Source organism: Ipomoea triloba, chromosome 11, assembly GCF_003576645.1.
Source record: "Ipomoea triloba cultivar NCNSP0323 chromosome 11, ASM357664v1".
Taxonomy (NCBI): Eukaryota; Viridiplantae; Streptophyta; class Magnoliopsida; order Solanales; family Convolvulaceae; genus Ipomoea; species Ipomoea triloba.
The window spans coordinates 11,393,032-11,414,958 of record NC_044926.1 but is presented as its reverse complement, the minus strand read 5'-3'; the positions used below and the strand labels follow the sequence as shown (position 1 = coordinate 11,414,958).

The following is a 21,927-nucleotide window of genomic DNA, read 5'->3' as shown; positions in this document are numbered from 1 at the left end:
AAGAACACAATTCTTCTTCCAAATTGGTTGTGACATTCCAAAATTTCGTTACTATATTTATTACAAAATATTTTTGTCAAAATTGTTCCTAACCATTCTTTTTCAGAAAATTTCAGCTTGGCGCAGTCCGAAAGATTGAGCCGGTAAAAATAGTTCCCGAACTCTTTTTCACTTGAAATTTTTATGGTAGAACCCCAACTTATAGTACTTGATATCCATAAAAAGTTTTGGTCATTTTGATCCACGAATAAACACAGAAAATTCCATTTTTGCCCTTGGCAGTGTGCTGTCCAGAATTTTTCTGTCTGGACCAGTTTTGGAAAAAAAATTCGAAAATCATACTTATACTACTCCGATCATTATGAAATTTTATATGCGGGTTCTACACTTATTGAACTACATATCTGAGAAAAATGGAGTCAAAATACCTTACCAAATTTTCCCAATAAATCTCGGAAATTACTGCCAGAATCTATCCTGATTTCCTTTCACTATTTTCACAAGTATAAGTCTATATGGGCATAAATACAACATATACATGCATAAATTAGCTATGAACATGTATACAAAAATTACCAAAAATCCAAAGTGTGGTTTCTTGAGTCAACTAGTAGATCCATAAACTTAACACATAATTTTCACATAAAATTCCTAGTCACATAATTTACTAGCATTTGATCACCTTCAAGTGACTAAACCAACTTAAGGGATTCCTTACCTCTTTAGAATATCCTAAAAACCGTAGGAGTTGATGATGTCTTCCCTTGAGTCTTTCACCAAAGATCCTAAAAATATCACCATAACAACAACATTTTCATGCACCTTTAGTTTACACTTAAGTTCTAGGAAGGATTTAACCAAACAAAGTCCAAAGTCTTACCTATACTTAGACACTTGAGTTGAAGAAATGCTTGGGAGTTCTTGATCACAAGTGGAAGACTAAACTAATTCATTTCTTCTTCTTCCTTATGGTATTTTCGAATGGTGGAGTAGGAGAGAGAGATGATGTGAGTTTGGCTTGAAGGTTAAGAAATCAAGTGCAACATTCCCATACTTCTTATGACATGCCATAAATGAGCCAACCAAGTGGTGATTGGATTGCCACTTCTCATCTCCCTATGGTGGCTCCTTGAAGAACAATTTTATTTTACCAGTTTGGGGTTAAATCAGATGAAAGTTCGGATGATTATAGCTTAATTCGGGAAAATTCTAATACCAAAATTATCCTAAAAATAATCCCGTCGATAATCACTAAAATTGGGAATTTTTCGGTATCTCGCGAAATATAGGTACAAGGTCTGTAACAATTTTACCCCTTACAGTCCGTTTAAAATTTCACTTGGACTAACGAGAAGTTCAGGCTTAATCGTATCATACTTAATAATCAAATTTCTAGGAAAATTCGAACTGAATATATATCCTTTAAAAAATTTTACGGTTCGTGACCGGTACGTAGATCGCATCTTATTAATAACTAGCCTCAAAAAAAAAAAATTCTTTCGAACACCGAGAGACCTTCTCATAAATGTCATAGCCTAAAAATTTATATATTCTCGAACCTTAACTTTGTCGGAAAAACCGAGGGGTTACATAAGCCCCAATCTACCCCTATTTTCATAGAAGGGAAATTTGGTTCGAGATTAGGAAGGCTCAAGTCTTCCATCCAATTTCCATTGAGATGAGAGACTTTCTAAACACAAACAACAATTGCTACGCATCAACTATTGCAAGATAGATTAAAGATCCAACTCAAACACAAGAACCCTAGGTTGGGGTTCTTCCTCTTTTTCACAATAATCACAACTTAAGCATCAAAATAGATAATACAACCTTAATTCAAGCCCATAAACTAACTACTCATGATTAAATAGCATAAAGAACACAAAAGCACAAGTAATAAGCATAAATCTTGATAAAGAAAAGAGATAAGGGAAAGAAAACTTCTCTATTGAAATAGGTGGAAGAATCTTGAAACCTAAGCTTCAAATCCAAGATTACAAGCTCTAAAAGTGTTAAAGAACATATATCTAAGCCTAATCTAACCTAAAAATATGAAAGGGAGTGAATGGGAGTGTATAGGGTTCAACCATGGGTCAAAACAAAGTTCAAAATGCTCAAAACGAGCTTAAATATACACAGAACAGGTGCGAAACAGCCACCCACACGGCCATTTCGGTGCCCATTTCATTTTGGCCGAATTACAGTGCATTTCTCACTGTGTAAGCAGAATTCTGTGACTCTTCTTTGACTTCTAGGCTATTTTTTCCCTCAAAACCATTTCATTGGCCTTTGTAGTTTTCAACAAAGTTGTAGTCCTTCAAGTTTGCTTTCAAATGCCGCACGAATCACCTCAATTGAACATTCCTAGGTTGAGATATAGTCAAAATACCAAACAATGGCAGATTTGGACGAAATCTGTAAGTTTTGACGATTTCGACCCATTTGGCTTCCTTTTTAAGCTTTAATGTCTTAGAGTTGTAGCCCTTTGAGTCTTCATTTCAATGGCACAATAATCACTCAATTTGGATATTTATAGGCCGTGATATCGTCGAACCACTAAGACATCGACGTGCAGAAATTTCAACACGTTGACCTTTTGCCTTTTGTTTTGGTTTGCTCAAATGACCAATACCATTCAAAATACAACTCTTAGCTCCCTTGGAAGTGTTGCACCCATCTCCTTAGCTTCTCCTTGAGTCCCATTGATTCCAAATGCATCCAAAATGCATGAAAATCACCGTCTTTGCTTCCAATTATTTCTAACTCATACTTATTGCAAAATAACACAAATAAGCACTAATTCTCATGAAAATTGGAATGATCTAAAAGCAAAATAACTTAGTGAAAGGGAGAAAAATGTAAACAAATAAGCACTTATCATGGATCAGGGTCCATAGAGCTGTGTGGACGATGAATATAAAGTACATTTTTATTATACTAAAAGTACATTATTTTTGTACTGAAGGTACATTATTTCATTATATATGTAAAATAATGTATTTCAGTACTTAAATAATGTACTCTAAAATAATGTACTTTATGTACAAAAATAATGTAATTTTAGTATATTAAAAATGTACTTTTTATTTTTGGTCCACACAGTGTGTGGACCATGGTCCATGCAATAATGATTGTAATTCGATGGGCTGGTCCTGTTTAATCCCCTTTTTAGGCCAACAGCTACTGTGTGGATCTTGGTCCATATAGTTGTGTATGTTCCACATAGTTGTGTGGACCACAGTTCAATATACATTTTAAAAAAAATTCATAATGTACATTATTCTAATACATAAAGTACATTATTATAACACATAATGTACACAACTTTACCCCAGAAGTTTCATTATTCTAACTCATAATATACATTATTCTAACACATAAAGTACATTATTTTAACACAATGTATATTATCTTATCACAGAAGTTTCATTATTCCAACACATAATGTACATTATTCTAACACATTATGTAAATTATTCTAACTCATAAAATTCGGCGATGTTATTTTGGACCGTAGTCCAAACAGCTACATGAACTACGATACACACAATAATTTGCCCTTTTAAGCTAGTTGGGCTAGCTAGTTTTCGGTCTTGCCCATAGAAACCAAGGGTTACACGGGCTCAACTCGTGCAACCCTCGCATTAATTCAATTTATTTAAATATATTTGGTAATTTAATAAAATTAGTGTTTTAAAAATTTGTTTATAAAACAAATTGAACTCCTAAACTCTTAAGCTAAATGTAATTACTCTTATCACAAGTTTACAACCAACTAACCTATTAATACTAGTTATACATACTATACGTTGTATGATTTTTTCGAGGAAGAAAAAAAAATGAAAGAAACACAGTTGACGTGCATGTTTGGTGCATAGAAAGTGGTTGGCAATTGATGGTCTCTCTCTATTCTCTCTCTCTTAAAAACCTTGCAAAGAGACCCCACAAAAGGGCAAAAAATCCAACAATTGAGGCACTTTATATTCAACTATTTAAATATGCTATTATCTCTATTCACCTACCAACAATTAAGGATTTAAGCGTGTTGTGGCGATAAAATAGCGTATTAGTCATTTCATATCTTTAGCCACAACCAATACTTGAATTGAACCTGCCGCACGAGGATCGCACGCACGGACACAACCTTTGAAGTTTGAAGAATTCATATAATCAATTGGTGGCACCCTTCCTCTTAAGGTAACGTTTCCCGCTAATACAATTTTTACAAAAAGAATAACAAAAAATTTAAAAAACAAATATGCGCACCTAAACTCCAACAAACACGTCCTTAATTTCATTCCCACAGCTTTATATATTTCATTTCTCCCATTTAACCTCTACATACATTAATTACAACACTCAACTCCACTCTTCTTCACTCCCATTTGCCTCTCTTTTGCCCTAAATTTCCCTATGGCTTCTGGAAAGGAAACCCACGCCGCTTCTTCCTCGATGGGAGAGGGAACCTTTCATGCTTATCTTTCATGCATGCTGTCAATCGTTTTTTGTTTTACATTTTTGTTTTTTACTATTTTTATGTTGTATTTCCTGTTAAAATTGTATGAGTTATAAAAATGTATCTTACAGTGAGTCATGAGAAAAAAAAATTCAAAAAGACGTTAAAGTTGCAATATCTATTGCAACTCGATAGGCTAGGCCCATTTAACGCCTTTTAGGCTAATTGGACTAGCTAGTTTTTTATTTGGCCCTTACAATTCATGTGTTACACGAGCTCAACTTGTGTAATACGTGGGTAACATATTTAACCCTCATTAATTCAATTTATTTAAATATATTTTGTAATTTAATAAAATTGGTGTTTAAAAATTTTGCTCACAAAAGAAATTGAACTCCTAAACTCTTAATCTAATAAATTTAATTACCATTATAACAAGTTCACAACCAACTAACTTATTAATAATAGTTGTACATACATTGTAGACTATATATTCATATCAATCATTTGTAAGCATTATATAGTTTATAATTACTTAAGTCATGTTGCATATATACCTATATATTTGTATGATTCATTATCATGTAACTAAATTTTTGGTAGATATTTAATTATATAAAATTATATTTATAAATTATATATATATAACATAACATAAAAATAATTATCTTTATATAAATATTAATATAATTATATAGTTAGCATAAAGTATATTTATTATATAAAATACTAGTTATCAGTTCCGTGCTTCTTTCGTGCAGTCCTTCATCAATTCACTTGTCTGCCATGCATTCACTTGTCTTTCATGCATGCATGGCGTTGATTGTTTAATGTTTTACATTTTCATTTTTTAGTGTTTTTGCATTGTATTTCCGATTAAAAGTGAATGTTCTCGTGATTCGTGGCAACAATTTCTATACACTTTTGATGTTTTCCATCCATTTTCGAAGACAGCCATATCCATTTGCGTATGATGGCTTTTTTTATTTTATTTTTATTTTAATTGATGATTATAATGAAAACCCTAACTCGATCATTTTTCCAATTTAATGGATTAAAATCAATTATTTTGAATTTACTTAACTTTTGACACTTTAATGCTTTAATGAAAGAATATTAATCTCCACGTAGGCAAAGGTATGATAACCTACTTAGAGCATCCATAGCAATGGATAATTGAGAGTTTTTGGAATAGTAATGTATGATGTGGAGGAAAGAGAGGGATAAGAGAGAAAGGGTTGGGTTAATCTGCAAATCAAAGTTTTTAGAACAATGCTCTAGCTTCAACTTGCAGCTTTGTTGTGCACGTTTCGCACACAGTAGGCGCCCACACGGGCATGTGCAGTGCACGCGCCCGGTGGACGCGTCAGGCATGGCTAATAGATGTGTAACTAATGAATATTTCTTATTTTTCAATTAAATAAATGTGTAACAAAATTTTTTTTTTAAAAAAAAGAGTAAATAATAAGTACATCAAAAACAAAAAAGAATTTATAGAATTTGTAAATATACAAAAAAAAAAAAAGAAGAAGAAGAAGAAGTAAGTATAATGTAAATGTTATTACGTTTAAAGATGTTACTCAATGACATTATGAACTTGGAGAGGAAAAGAGAAAAGTAGGCCCCTTCGTGGTCTCAGTTGAAACGAATATGTCGAGGGGTGAATAGAATTTATTAAAATTTTGAAGATTATTTGAAATCTTTTGCAAAATGAGAAAAGTGTTGGCCAGGGTTTCCATTTTTATTGTCCAGGAAAGAAGGAAGCGAGCAAAATATTAAAGAAAATGCAACCAACTCTATCACTTGTGAAGTAAAACGCACGATGTTGTGTTTAGCATAGGAATAGACTTTAAAAATTATACCTCCACTGAGGCTCAATCTTATAACTTCCCGTATGGAAGAGCCACTACATGCCATTTGAGCACAAGGCTGGGTTGGTTTAAGAAATAGAAATGAAATATGTTTTAAAAGACATAAATACCCTTATAAAATATGTAGTAGTAGTAGTAGTAATCTTATAACTTCCCGTATGGAAGAGCGGCAGCAGCAGCAACACTAGTAGTAGTAGTAGTAACAACAACAACAATAATAAGGACATTCATGTTATTATTAATATTAATATTATTATTATGTAATAATAAAATAAAAATTATAATAATATTAATAACAATAATAAGAAAAAAGGAATAATAATAATAATAATAATAATAATAATAATAATAATAATAATACAAAACAAAATTATATATAAAATAATTTTTTTTAGAACAAAATTTGAAATTTTTGATCCCACATCGGTAACTTATGAAGAGGAGTTCATTTGAGCTCCTCTATATAAGAGAAGCACTACTTTTCTTTTGAAATTAACAACACGATGAAGAAGTCTCAAAGAGTCAAAAACTCATCCATTTAAGGAGTCTTAATTGCTTTTAGTTACAAGTTTTTTTAAAATGATATACGAGTGTTTTGGGAAAAGGGAGATCTTTAATTTCCCAAAACGCATGTGGTAAAATTGAAAATAACAACATTAGGCTATTCCTGAGAACTCAGGAATAGCCTAATTAAGAATCTCTATTCCCCTTGCAAGGGGAATAGGTCATTCCCAAGAACAACATAGAAGGTTTCACCAAACCCCTTACAGTCCATTGATCTGAGACTTTTCTTTCCTGTCGGCATGTTAGGGTTTGATTCCTAGCAGTAATATTATTATTTATATTTTTATTTCATTATTAGGGCTATAGCTACCTTGTATTATTTATTATTCTTTGGCCCATTATTTGGATTATAGCATGTATAATTTATTATTTGGGTCGTCACTTTGGGCTGATATTTCGGGATTTGTATGTATTCTTTTAGGTATAGAGCCCGAGCTAATAATATAATATTACTATTTTCTATCCCTGTTGTGTACCTCAAATCCTCTATGCCCGTTTTATGGTGGATCGGGTTCCAACAAAATCATCAAATACATAGAAAGATTGTGTTGAAATCTTAAATTAGATAGTCAATCAAAATCTATTATTGAGTTTTTTCCCAAAATGGTCCCTCGACTATTGCTCATTCTCAATTTTGCATTTCGACTTTCAATTGCACCTAATGTGGTCCCTCGACTTTCAAAAACTCACCCAATTTGGTCCTCTGTTACATATTCCGTCAAATCAGTGTTAAAATGGAGGGTATTTTCGTCCATTTACCTATTGTTAGCCTAATAAACATTGAGAAATAGTTGATGGACCATTTTGAGAATAGTCAAGGGACCATTTTGGGAAAAACTATTTTATTTATTTTATTTTTGTTTATTTTCATTTTTTAGACTCTATAAAATTAGAATTTCTATACATTTTTTTCTTACAAATATAAATAGTTAAAATCGCGCAATCCAACCTCAAAATTTTTAACTTTCTTTACAGACTTTTACCCTCTAAATATACAAACTATTCCTATGAAGTTTTACAATAAGTTCCGTAAATTTCATAAATACTCATACTTTTTTTTTTTTTATGTTCATAGACAATCAATCACTATGTATCACATTAAATATTACTTTTACCATTGAAAATAATATATATTTTTTCAAGCGTAGACACCTAAAGAGTGTAAAATGTAGGGAAAATATTGGACCGAAAGGTAAATTTTTTTAGTAAACTTCTCAGGTGAGCCGAAAAGTAAAATCTCGTCAATGTTTCCTGCAATATTTTTTGTATTTGATTTCGAAATAATTATTAAATTTTATATTAATTTACATTATTTAAGATATTGTATAGCATCTTTTATATGTTTTCCTCTTCTTATTTTTTTATTAATTATTAATTATTAAGGCAAGTATAATTTATTTTGTAATGTGGACACATTATTTTTAATAATTTTGATTTAATTAAATTATACCTTAATTATAAAAATCCTACCTAATAATTTTAGTATATTACACGGGACACAATAATTATTATAAATAATGTTTAATAATTGTCAATTTGTATTCAACAATAAAATTTATAGTTAATTTTTAAGTCAATCATAAAATCTTTTGTGCTGTGGGCACATTATTTTTAATTATTTGAGTTTAATAATATTATATCTTATTTATAAAAAAAAATCCAAAGTAATATATTTAGTACTACAGATGTGACTAAGAATTATTTTAATCGGTGCTTAAAATATGAGTATTTATGAAATTTACGAAACTTATTGTAAATCTGCATATGAATAGTTTGTATATTTAGATAGAGGGAAAAAGTCTGTAAAAAAGTTAAAAATTTGTAGGATGGATTGCACGATTTTAACTATTTATATTTGTAAGAAAAAAATGTATAGAAATTCTAATTTTATAGAGTCAAAAAAATGAAAATAAACAAAAATGAAAAAAATAAAATAGTTTTTCCCAAAATGGTCCCTTGACTATTCTCAAAATGGTCCCTCAACTATTTCTCAATGTTTATTAGGCTAATAATAGGTAAATGGACGAAAATACCCTCCATTTTAACTCTGATTTGATGGAATATGTAACGGAGGACCAAATTGGGTGAGTTTTTGAAAGTCGAGGGACCACATTAGGTGCAATTGAAAGTCGAAATGCAAAATTGAGAATGAGCAATAGTCGAGGGACCATGGGAAAAAACTCTATTATTTGACAATGTTAATGCACAATGGAAAATAAATTCAAAAAGCAGACTTAGCATGATTTGTAGTTTGTGAAGGAGGTTAACAAAATGCATGAGTTATTTATGTATGAAATTAATTTCTGTAAAGTAAATAGATAGAGTTCATACCGTGGTTATTGTAATACAAAAACTGTCATTCACATCTATATAGTAGCGGACAATAGTCATCTGTACTACTATAGACGTGCATGGCACAAATGCAAAAAAAGGCAACTTTATTCGTCTACCGTTCATATACACATAAAAGTAATTTTTTATGCATATCTAGAAAATACAACGGTTAAAAAACACCGTTGTCTATTGAGTATTGTTGAAACTGGTGTTGTTAAAAGTCATGTACATAGACAACGGTTTTTGATCGTTCTTTTTCTATAAAAGAAAATGGTTAAAAACCGTTGTCGTTATTGAAATCTGTATTGTTGAAAATTACAAGCATAGACAACGGTTTTTAACTGTTGTCTTATATATCAAAGAAATAGTTAAAAATCATTGTTCTCATATTCATAGACAACAGTTTTTACAGTTGTTTTAAACCTGTTTTGATTTTAAACAAAATATAATAAAAAAATTTTATCCAAACACCATAAATACGAAAGCATCAATTCATTAGTACAATCATCTTCTACAAGGATGTAAAGTTTTTTAAAATACACAAAAATTCAGCATCTACTTCAAAATGCAATGAACAATCGAAATCACCAAGATTTGCAAAAAAATTTAAGAGAAAAAAAAGGATTAGAAATGATAAAGATTTGCAGTAGTTAGATCTTGTTGAGCTCTCTTATGCTCCTCTGAAAGTGATGCTTGTTGTGTCTCTACTGCTACCCTGGCCTCTTTCTCTCTACTAAGAGAATTAAGGGCTTCCTGATCATGAATTAAGCAATTTATTTACAAAGTATTATTAACACTCCAATAACATTCATCTAAAATGCCTAAGCTTGCAAAGGAAACAATTTTAGGATATGCATTACGGATTTTTCAGATTCCTCCTTCAAATTGTCTTGTAACACAACAATATTTTTCCTCAACTCCATATATAATGATTGCATTCAATTCTTCTTCCTTGGATTTCATTAGCATATCTAACAGGAGCCCAAAACCAAAAGTACGAGTGTAGTAAGGAGACAACGGGACAAATTTGAGTGAGCCGCACTTAGCCCGCAAGCCGGGGCGTACACGAGTCTGGCCTTTTCAGGTTCAGTTTGGGATTTGATTTGTACCCCCTACGCGCCGAGAGAGCATTTATGCTATACAAGTTACTTAGTCATAAAAAGACCCTTGTATATATAGTGGGGCAAATATTCATTCCCAACCAATGTAGGACAAAATGCTGCATAAGCTTTTTCATCACTCAAATTCCATCTCAAATGGGTCTACTTTGAGAACCCGAATCCACATTAATCCAACCCAAATCGGATGTGGATCCCACTTTAAATTGTACTACAAAATAGCCACTTAAAATGTCATTTTTAGTGCTATTTTCCAACACATTGTGTATACATAAATTTATACTATGAAAAGAAAAAGATAATTTACACACCTCTCACGTCAGGAAAGTTCAATGGCTTTCTCAATCTGCAGAACAGATTGACGTGCACGGTTGGTGTAGAGATTGGTTGCCAATTGTTGATCTCTCTCTTTGTCTTAGAAACATTGCAAACCTTTTACTTGGCAAAGAAACTTTACAAAAATTGTGAAAAATTGAACCGTTAATAAGGCCCTTAGATGTAGATCAGATTTGCATCTCATCTATTTGGCTATTATATTCATATATGCTATTAGTTTTTTTTTTTTTTTTTGAAAACTGCTATTAGCTTTATTCACCTACCACTTAGTATCTCCCCCGATATTTGTCTTTGTTATTCTCATTTAATTATACTCCGTACTAGTTAATTACAATAATCATTACCCATTTTTTTTTATAAACATATTTTAAAGTTTTCTATGCAATAATAAAAGGAAAAAAACTATTTTTTTTTTACCAAAATCCGAAATAAAAAATGAAATACAATTTTTTTTAAGTAAGCAAATCAATATTGTCGAAAGATAAATTCAAGAACACACTAACGTTGCAATAACACATGTTCCAATGTGAGAGCTTTTCAAACATTTTGGCCCTGTTTGGTAAATCACTGTTAGCTTATTGGGTTAGAAGATATGATTAATTGATAATATTAGCTGATTGTAGAAATGTGTTTGGTAAATTAGCTGTTAGCTAATAGCTGTTTGGTATAATTTATTTTCTCAAAAAGCTAATTGAAAAGGTTGCTTTCAGTAGCATTTTCAATTTTAGTATTTTGGAGTTACAAAAAGCTTATTAACCAAACATTTATATTGATTTTTTAACCAAGTCAAACAATTAATAGTAGTCAAATAAGCTAAAATTGGCTTGCTAATTATTTACCAATCAGGTCATTGTTTTACCATCATGATAGAGCTTCTTTGGAATATATGTGATATTTTTTAGGTTTACTAAAGAAATGAAAAATAGTGATATTTTTTAAAATAATGGAAACCATAATTTTCAATTTTAAAAATAATGGAGTCTAATCTATTTTTGAAAAATAGAAAATACATTCTTCTTTATAAATTTAGTTTTATTTTTAAAAAAATTGTAAAATAAAGAATTGGAACACTAATTCTTAAGTGCAAAATTATAGGGTATTTATTTATTTATTTAAATTTCTTTTATGAATTTAAGAATTATTTGCAATAATATTAGCCTTTTAAGTTCTCCATACAACTATAACGCAAATAAGAGACAAAATGTTTTTCATTGTTAGGGTACTTCAAATGGAGATTTTTCATTAATCTTTTGGCTATGTTGGAAGAGAGCAGTTGTTATACCGTGTACCATGGTCCACAATGCGTTATGGACCATGGATCATGGTTGATACTGCAGTTGTGTTGAACTGATACTGCAGTTGTGTTGAACGGATACTGTGGTTGTGTTGAAAGGAAACTGCAGTTGCGCGGAACAGAGGTCGTGCCATCCGTCTGAAACTGCAGTTATGTTAAACTGATACTGCAGTTGTGTTGAACGGATACTGCAGTTGTGTTGAAAGGATACTGCAGTTGTGTTGAACGGATGAACAATCTCTGTTCTGCGATACTGCAGTTTCCTTTCAACACAACTACATTATCTTTTCAACACAACTGCACTATCCGTTCAACACAGCTGCAGTATCAGCCATGATCATGGTCCACAATGCATTGTGGACCATGGTCCACCATATAATTTGCGGGAAGAGAGGGAGTATAGTGGAAAGGAGTTCATCTACTATTAATCTTCGATCCATTAATCAAAGATTCGACACGTCTCACCGATTGAGACCCGTGAGACGGTCTCACGCAAGTGTTACCATAACTATTAAAATTTTCACTATTTTTGTGGGGTCTCTTTGCCAAGTAAGAAGTTTGCAAGGTTTCTGAGAGAGAGAGAGAGAGAAATTGGCCGTCATCCACTCTATGCACCAGCATGCAAGTCAAGTTTTTGCCTAATAGTTAATATGGCTCTTAGATGTAGAATTTTATCTCATCCATTTGACTATTTAGATCTGTTATTACCTCGCCCTCATGGGTAGCTTAGTTTTGTCACATCGATAAAGTTTGGGAGGAAAGACAAGGGATAGAGTCTCACTAGAGGCAGTGTGTGAGCAATCTCGCTCTCAAAGTGATGAGAGGGGCCCTTGGGATTGGGAATTTTCAACCGTTAGGGAAGAAAGATATGCTAATACCTTTATTTACCTACCTATTTATTTCATCTACCACTTAGCGCATAGTATCTCCAACATTTATCTTTCTTACTATCATTTAATTATACTAACCCATTACCAATAATCATTACCGATATTGATCTAAACACATTTTAAATTTTTTATGGATTAAAAAAAGAAAGAAACCATTTTTAAAAAAGAAAATTGGAAATGAAAAATGAAATGCAACTTTTTTAAAAAAAAAAAAAAGTAAGCCCAAGGATAAATTCAAGAACACACTAACCTTACAATAACTAGGAATGTCAATCAGGCCAACCCACTAAGTTTTGGATTAATTCTGTCCGGATTATTGATTCAGACTAATCAATTTATTTATTTTTTTATTTTTTTATTTTTTGTTGGGTTGACCCTAATTCTAAATCTCGAGTTGTTTGGCTTATTTGACGGGTTGAACCGCTAAACTAAAATTAAAAGCTGAGAGTGGGTATCCACATTTGGTAGAGCGGGGTAAGTTTTGAAACAATCTACCCACGATGTCGACAGGTTGAGATTTACTTCATGACATGTAAATGATACATACCACCTTATAAATTCACTACACAACATGTAAATATGTAATGTTATCAGTAGGGATGTCAATTGGGCTAGTCGGTTTGATTTCAGTTTCAGACTAGCCTTATCAGGATTTGGGATGTCGGATTTATTGGTTCAAGCTAATTGTTTTTTTTTTTAAGGCCAGGTTCGAATTTCTTGGCCTTAACCCCAAATCCTCGGGTTGTTGGGCTTATCAGACATGTTCAACTAAAAGTTATGACATTTTCAAATTAACACTTTAAACTTTCAATTTTAATAAATTAGCACGTTTACCATAATAAATACAAACTTATACATTATTCAATCAATCTAAATTCCAACTAAAAATAAATAATATGTTTACAATATAAACTTTATGTATGTTATGTTCTACATCGCTTCTATAACAAACAAGAATGTTTAGCGGCTACGCTATTGGGCGAGCCCACTAAATTTCGGGCTAGCTTTTTTAGGCAACCAGACTTATCAATTTCAAGCTTATTGGGCTGAACTTTTATCATACTACAATATTTTGGGCATAACCCTAAACTTTTTTGGTTTTAACAGTCCATCCTATTATTTTTCAAGGACCTTGTAGTCCAGTGGCATCAAACCCTTCCCTTTATACGGGAGGTGGTGGGTTCGAGCCTCAGTGGAGGATTCTATTTCTTCAATAGATTGAGAAAGTAGTTATGAACAGATACTACATTGTAATAGAGTTAGTAGCATTCAAAAAAAAAAAAAAAACAGTCCATCCTATTAAGTTCGAGCTAAAATTGACATTCATAGCAATAACACGAGTTGGGCCTTATGAAACATTTGTTGTTTTAGCTTCAACGTAGAGCTTAATAGGAATATATCCGATATTTTTTTTCTAAAAAATGGAAAATAGTGATTTTTTAAGATAATGAAAAACACACACACACACACACATATATATATATATATATGTATGTATGTATGTGTGTATGTGTGTATGTATATATGTATGTATGTATAAGAGACGGATCAGGTGAGAACCAACTGCTCAGGAAAGAACTGAGAACCAATCGTAGCCATCCACGTACGTTTCCAGATATAACAGATCAGAAACACTATTTTTTTATTAACAAAATATGGTGGAATTTTCGTAAATAATTAAATTTGAAGTACAAGTATATTCTATTAAAAGTGCAAGTAATAGTTTCATATTGTACACCTAAGTGCATGTAAAATGTAATAAAAATATAAAATAATGTATTAAAAGTGCAACAAATAAGGTACACTTAATATCAATATTTAGTGTACTTAACGTTATCATTAGTTACACGAAATGTTATTATTAAGTGCACCAATGTAAAAAACATTATCATTATGTATACCAATGTTAAAAAGGTAATTACTTGCACTATTAAGTGAATTTTTTAGCATTTTAAGTTATTTTACTTTCACTTTCTACTTTCACACTTGCACCAGTTACTTGCACTTTTAACACAAGTTACTTGCACCAAAGTTTGAATTATTTACGAAAATGTCACCGCGTCATTTTTTTTTTATAAAAAAGATTACATATGATCCATTAAATCTGGACACGTGAACGGCTGCGATTGGTTCTCATGTCTTTCTTAGGCATTCGTTCTCACCTGAACGCACCCCTATTTATATATTTACTTATGAAAATCAAATTTATTAAAACTTGATTCGTTTGTGAATTGTTCAAGTATTAAGATATTCAAATTCGACTCAATTTATTATTTGAATTACTCAAACTTTGGGCTCAACTTGATAGTAATTAAATTTCTTTCTAATATACTTGGAATCAAACTCAAATAGCTCACAAGTAGCTCAAGGCATGTTGGCTATTCCATTGATGACCAATATGCATATGAAAAATTACAAAGAGATAACAGTAGATATAATTTGTGCAACACTATCATTATTTTATATTTAAAGACTATCTATAAATTAATCAATTCAATTTTAAAAGAATTTAATTAGGATGCCATGCTTAATTATAAAATGTTTTTTTAAACAAATGTTTGTTTTTTTTTTTTTTTTTTCACTTTCTTATCTATAAATACTCTACCTAGAAATATTTGTGTTCCAAATTAAATGAGCTGATCAATATTTGTGAAGTGACCATTATTCTTGTATTTTTAAGCCATAGAAAATTTTAAAAGCAATCCACTCTTTTAGGATATATCACTCCAATAAATACCCTATAGCCCAATGGGAATGGTCATTGCATCTCTGTAGAAAGACTACATTTTTCCATTTCCGCTTATGTTTCCTTTTTATTGTATATCATCTGCAAATAACAATAAAAAGGAAATGGAGTTTTCTTTTCTGCAGGTTTCCGTCGCCATAATTGCCTTAGCCACTATTACCCAGACATCTTTTGCACAACCCGCCTGTGAATCTGATTGCATTAAAGAGTTTCTTACTGTACATAACGCGGCTCGAGAAATAGTTGGCGTTCCACCTGTTAAGTGGAACTCCACCTTAGCAGAGTATGCTGAATCCTATGCTGCTGAGAGGTCTGTTGACTGTGCGTTGAAGCACTCAGAAGGACCGTATGGGGAAAACATCGCATTGGCCGGTTTGAAATCGTCTGTGGCAGATTCTGTGAAGGGTTGGATGGATGAGAAACCAAACTTTGACCAGGCGTCGAATTCTTGCACTGGTGGCGAGTGCCGCCATTATACACAGGTTGTTTGGCGCGGCACCACGAGTATTGGCTGTGCTAGGGCTACATGCACGACTTGGATGTTCGTCATTTGTAACTATTATCCTCCGGGCAACTATGTGGGCGAACATCCTTATTAAAGATAATTTACTTTTTGATTAATATGATTTTGTGAAATGCAGATGGTGCATTATACAAAAAATATATATATATATTTAAAAACTAGAATATCATCACTAATGTATTATTATGAAACAAATATTGTTTCATGCCTGGATGTTGATTCAATTAAATTTTGAACTTTTTTATCGTTTCTCTTTGATTACCTATACTGATATATATATATATATATATATATATATATATATATATATATATATATATATANATATATATATATATATATATATATATATATATATATATATATATATATATATAGGGTTGCACTCTCGTGCGTACTGTCGCCCAGGTAAGAAATGAGAACGCTTCACAGCCCAGATCAACGAATCAAATGCAATTTTAAAAAATGACGCAGTGACATTTTCGTAAATAATTGGAACTTTGGTGCACCTAGTTTTACTTACAAGTGCACCTATTTTCACACATATTTTCACTTACAAATACAAGTAATTTAACTTGTTAATATTCATGCATCTATTTTCGCAAATATTTTCACTTACAAATGCAAGTAATTTATCTTGTTAATATATGCACATGGTGCAACCTAGGTGCACCTAGTTATAACATTAGGTGCACTTAGTATTGATGCTCAGTGTACAATTTTACTTGCACATGTAATACATTTTATTTGCATCTGCAATACATTTTACTTGCACTTGTGCAAGTAATTTACTTTGTTAACATTCATGCACCTGGGTGTAACCTATGTGCACCTAGTTATAACATTAGGTGCACCTAGTTATAACATTAGGTGCACTTAGTATAGATGCTCATTGTACAATTTACTTGCACTTGTAATACATTTTACTTGTACGGGTGCACCTATTTTCACTTATAGGTGTAAGTAATTTACCTTGTTAGCATTTATGCACCTGGGTGCACCTATGTGCACCTAATTATAACATTACATGCACCTAGTTATAACGTTATATGCAACTACATTCCGGACACGTGGCGCGCTGTGATTCGTCCGCAGTTCTCTCCTGGGCGGCCAGTACGCACCAGAACGCGATCATATATATATATATATATAAAATTTTAAAATAATGTGTTTTTTTTTTTTAAGTAGGCCCTAACTATAGGAGGTACTTTTAAGCCAATAACATACTCAGACTAATCTTCGTTCGCATAGTGCCATCCCAATTAAGGGACAAAGTACAAGCCATATTGGTTAAATAATGCGTTTTTTGAAAAATAGAAAACACATTCTTCTTTATAAATTTAGTTTTTAAAATTTTAAAATAAAGAATTAGACCACTAATTCTTAATTGCAATATTTTAGGTTTTTTTTTTAAATTTCAAATTCTTTTATTAATTTAAGAGTTATTTGCATTATATATTTAGACTTTTAAGTTGTCTATAAATTAACAATGAAAATAAGAGACAAAATGTTTTTTTTTTAAAATTATAATTAAAGAACTCCACTTATAATAACAATCATGGTTAAGGCACTTCAAATGGAGATTCTTCATGAATTCTTTTTGGCTATGTTGGAAGAGAGAGGGAGTGAGGTGGTAGAGAGTAGATCATCTACTATAGAAATTTTTGTTTGAGGAAGAAAATGAAAAAAAGAAAAAAATCACGACTGATGTGACCGTTTAGAGAGTTGTAGCCAACTAACGACCTCTCTCTCTGAAAGACCTGGTAAACCTCCTAAGTAGCAAAGAGACCCCACAATAATGGAAAACATATATATATATTTTAAATTTAAGATAATGCGTTTTTATTGTCAAACCACGGTTCTGAGTAGACCCTAACTATATGAGGCACCTTTAAGTCAGTACCATACGCAGATAAATCCATGTTCGCACTAACCTGGCCAAGTTAAGGGACGAATGGATAGCCAGATTGTTTAAATATTGCGTTTTTAGAAAAATAGAAAACACATTCTTCTTTATAAATTTAGTTTCTTAAATTGTAAAATAAAGAATTAGAACACTAATTCTTAAGTGCAATATTTTAGTTTGTTTTTCTTTTTTTAATTTCAAATTCTTTGATTAATTTAAGAGTTTTTTGCATTTTATTATTTAGCTTTTAAGTTGTCCATAAAATTACAATGCAAATAAGAGATAAAATGTTTTATTTAAAAAAAAAAAAACAAAAATCATAAACACAGATGAACTTCACTTATAATAACAATCACTGTTAAGGCACTTCAAATGCCGATTTTTTAATGATTTTTTTGGGCTACATTGGACGAGAGAGGGAGTGAGGCGGTAGAAATGACTTCATCAACTATTGAAAATTTTCTTTGAGGAATAAAATGAAAAAGAAAAAACTTATGCAGGGCTCTCTTCTCGGCATTTAGACTATTCTTGTGTGGGAGTTGTTATTTCTGAATGTCTTGTTTTAGCTTTAATTTGTGTCTTTAAGTTTGTTCGTCAATCCATGAATGTGGTAGCAGATTGTCTTGCCCCTAAAGGAATGGCTCAAACCTTTCCCTTATATTGGGAGGGGTTCTGCAGAAGTTTCTTGTGAATTTCTTTCCACTTAATGGTTAATGCATTCTGGTTTTGTTGTTCAAAAAAACAAAACAAAACAAGCACTATTAATGCACTTCGAATAGAGATTTTTCATGATTTTTTTTGACTTGGTTGAGAGAGAGAGAGGTGGCAGATAGAGTTGTAAAAATTCGCACAACTTGATAGCAAAAATACGGTCCACACAACTGTGTGAATCAGGGTCCAAAACGACGTCGTTATTTTATGAGTTTGAATAAAATAATGAGTTAGAATAATGTACATTATGTATTTCAATAATGTACTTTTTGCGTTAGAATAATGTACATTATGAGTTAGAATAATGTACATTATGTATTTCAATAATGTACTTTTTGCGTTAGAATAATGTACATTATGTGTTAGAATAATAAAACTTCTGAGCTAAGATAATATACTTTATGGGTTATAATAATGTACATTATATTATGAGTTATAAAAATGTATGTTACAATGGATTGCGTGAAAACAAAAAATATTTGAAACGCGTCATTTTTGGACCGTAGTTCACAGAGCTGTGTGGATCACATTCCATGCAGCAACTATTACAACTCTTTGGGCTGGGCCCGTTTAACCCCTTTTAGGCTAGTTGGGCTAGCTATTTTTCGGTTTCGCCCGTATAACCCATGGGTTACACGAGCTCAACTCGAGTGACCTGCGGGTATCTATTTAACCAGCATTAATTCAATTTATTTAAATATATTTTGTAATTTAATAAAATTAGTGTTTAAAAATTTTGTTCATAAAAGAAATTGAAATCCTAAACTCTTAATCTAAATGTAATTACCCTTATCACAAGTTCACAACCAACTCCTATTAATACTAGTTGCGCATACATTGTATGACTACATATTCATATAAATCATTTTTAAGCATTATATATTTTATAATTACATAAATCATGTTTCGTATGATTCATTAACATGTAACTAAATTTTTGGTCGATATTTAATTAAAATTATATATCATGATTGATGAGTATAATTGTGAGTGTAAAAAGAGGGTGTAAAATATCGTTCCACTGAGAATTGGGGCTATGTCACGTATTGTGTGAATTATTAAATCCTAGGCCCTAAAGTATTGGAATTCACTAGAATTCAAGGAAAATATGATTTAGGAATTAAAATAAAATAAAAGATGCAAATAAAATAAGGGAAAAATTATATGATAAAAGAATGGGTCAGATTACGGATATTGCAAACTTGATGCTCTAACAATCTCAAAATTAGGGGAAAAATAATTAACCAAAGGATTTATTGGCAATGCACTCAAAAATTCAAGTTAGCTACTTTCGTAATCAATAACAAGAATTAGGCTAAGGTTGCCCCACTTTCATGATGCATCAATCATAACCTTAAACACAAAAGCATTATAAGCCCCAAATTACCCATATTCTCATAGTAGGAAAAATTGGGTTGAAATTGGTGACGCTGAGTCTTTCACCCAACTTTCGTTGTGATGAAATCCTCTCCAAAGCAAATCAATAAAAGCTGCGCATCAATTATCAATAAGTGGAATTTATAATCCAATTCAAATATAAAAACCCTAGATCAATAAATTATCTCTTTATGCAATAATTATAAACCTAGCATCAAGAATAGCAATGGAACTCTAATTCAAACCCAAAAGCTAACTACTCATGATCATAAAAGTAAACAAAGCAAAACTATAATAAAGCATCATAAATATTGCAAGGAATATAAAGAGAAGAGAAAACTTTACTGATAATGAAGAATAATTCCAACTTTAATCCGTGATTTCAAGCTTGAGATTAAATAATCTAATATAAAACTAATCTAAACTATACTAGGGAAATATAAAGAGAAAATAAACTAAAACTAACTAGGGTTTGGAACTTTGTAAGGGAACCCCTGTAAAATAGCAGAAAATTGTAGTATAAATAGGAGACAGATGGGCTTTGGCCCATTAGGCAACTTCCAATTCTTTTCCAATTCTTATTCTTGTTTCTTTTTGTGATTAGGTAATTTCTTTTGCTTCCAAAACTTGTCCAAAATGTTCCAAAATTCTTCCTTTGCTGCTCCTTGTGGATAATTCAACCCTTGGGACAATATAACACACAAACAATTATCAATTTCACTAGAATAAAGAAAATAAGCATCAAAACAACTAAAATAAGGGGTGAATTATTGTACAAAATAGTAGATATCAATGATATATATAACATAACATATAAATATACAATTATAAATTAAATTATATATAGTTAAATTAATCATATTATCTACATGCTATAATTATATGATGATTAATAATATCTTTATATAAATATTAATATCATTATATAATTAGCATTAAGGCCCTGTTTGGTAAATGGCTGTTAGCTGATTGGGTTGGCTGTTTGGGTTAGAAGGTATGATTTGTTGATAACATTAGCTGATTGTAGAAAGTCGTTTGATAAATTAGCTGATAGCTGTTTGGTATAATTTCTTTTTTCAAAAAGCTAATTGAAAAGGCTGTTTTGAGTAGCCTTTTGAATTTTAGCATTTTGGAGTTACAAAAAGCTTATTAACCAAACAATTAATAGTGGTTAAATAAGTCAAAATTGGCTGATAGACTGATTATTTACCAAACAGGGCCTAAGTATATTTATTATATAAAATATTAGTTATTAGTTCTTCATGATACCATTTTTATAACTTTCAAATCAATTTTAATCGCATATTTTTTTTTTATCAATGATTCATACGTTTTGAATAGTTATTTAATATTGAATAGTCTCGAGTGACTTTTTATAAATATAATTATATAGTCTGTAGTTAACATAAAGTATTTTTCTTATATATAAAATATATATTTTATAAACTTTATAAGTTAATAAGGAGTTGAATCAATATAATATACATTTATATATGTAGTTCAATACACATGTTTTGTTTCAAAAACACAAGTTGCTTATTTGAAAAAAAGTTCAAGTCTTATATGATTTGGTTAAATGTTTAATTTTTATATTATACAAACTAATACATAAATATTATATAGAAGTATATTTGAAAAATAAGCAGGTTGGCGGGTTGGCCATTTAGCTTGCTAGTATATATATGGATTGGGTTCATGTTTCCAACCCCACATTCAAAAATGGATCTGGTCAGAACTAAATCCGTTTTACACATGACCGTGACGGACAACCCACATGGGCTGAGGCTGGCATGTTCTGAGA

The 21,927-nt window shown here is 31.1% G+C and overlaps 1 protein-coding gene across 1 annotated transcript; it reads left to right on the top strand.

The window, feature by feature from the left end:
• The first annotated feature begins 15,713 nt into the window (after positions 1-15,713).
• LOC115995906 (basic form of pathogenesis-related protein 1-like) lies at positions 15,714-16,208 on the top strand. The gene has a single exon (XM_031235053.1). The coding sequence runs from the start codon at positions 15,714-15,716 to the stop codon at positions 16,206-16,208; it is 495 nt and encodes a 164-aa protein (XP_031090913.1).
• Positions 16,209-21,927: the final 5,719 nt, after the last annotated feature.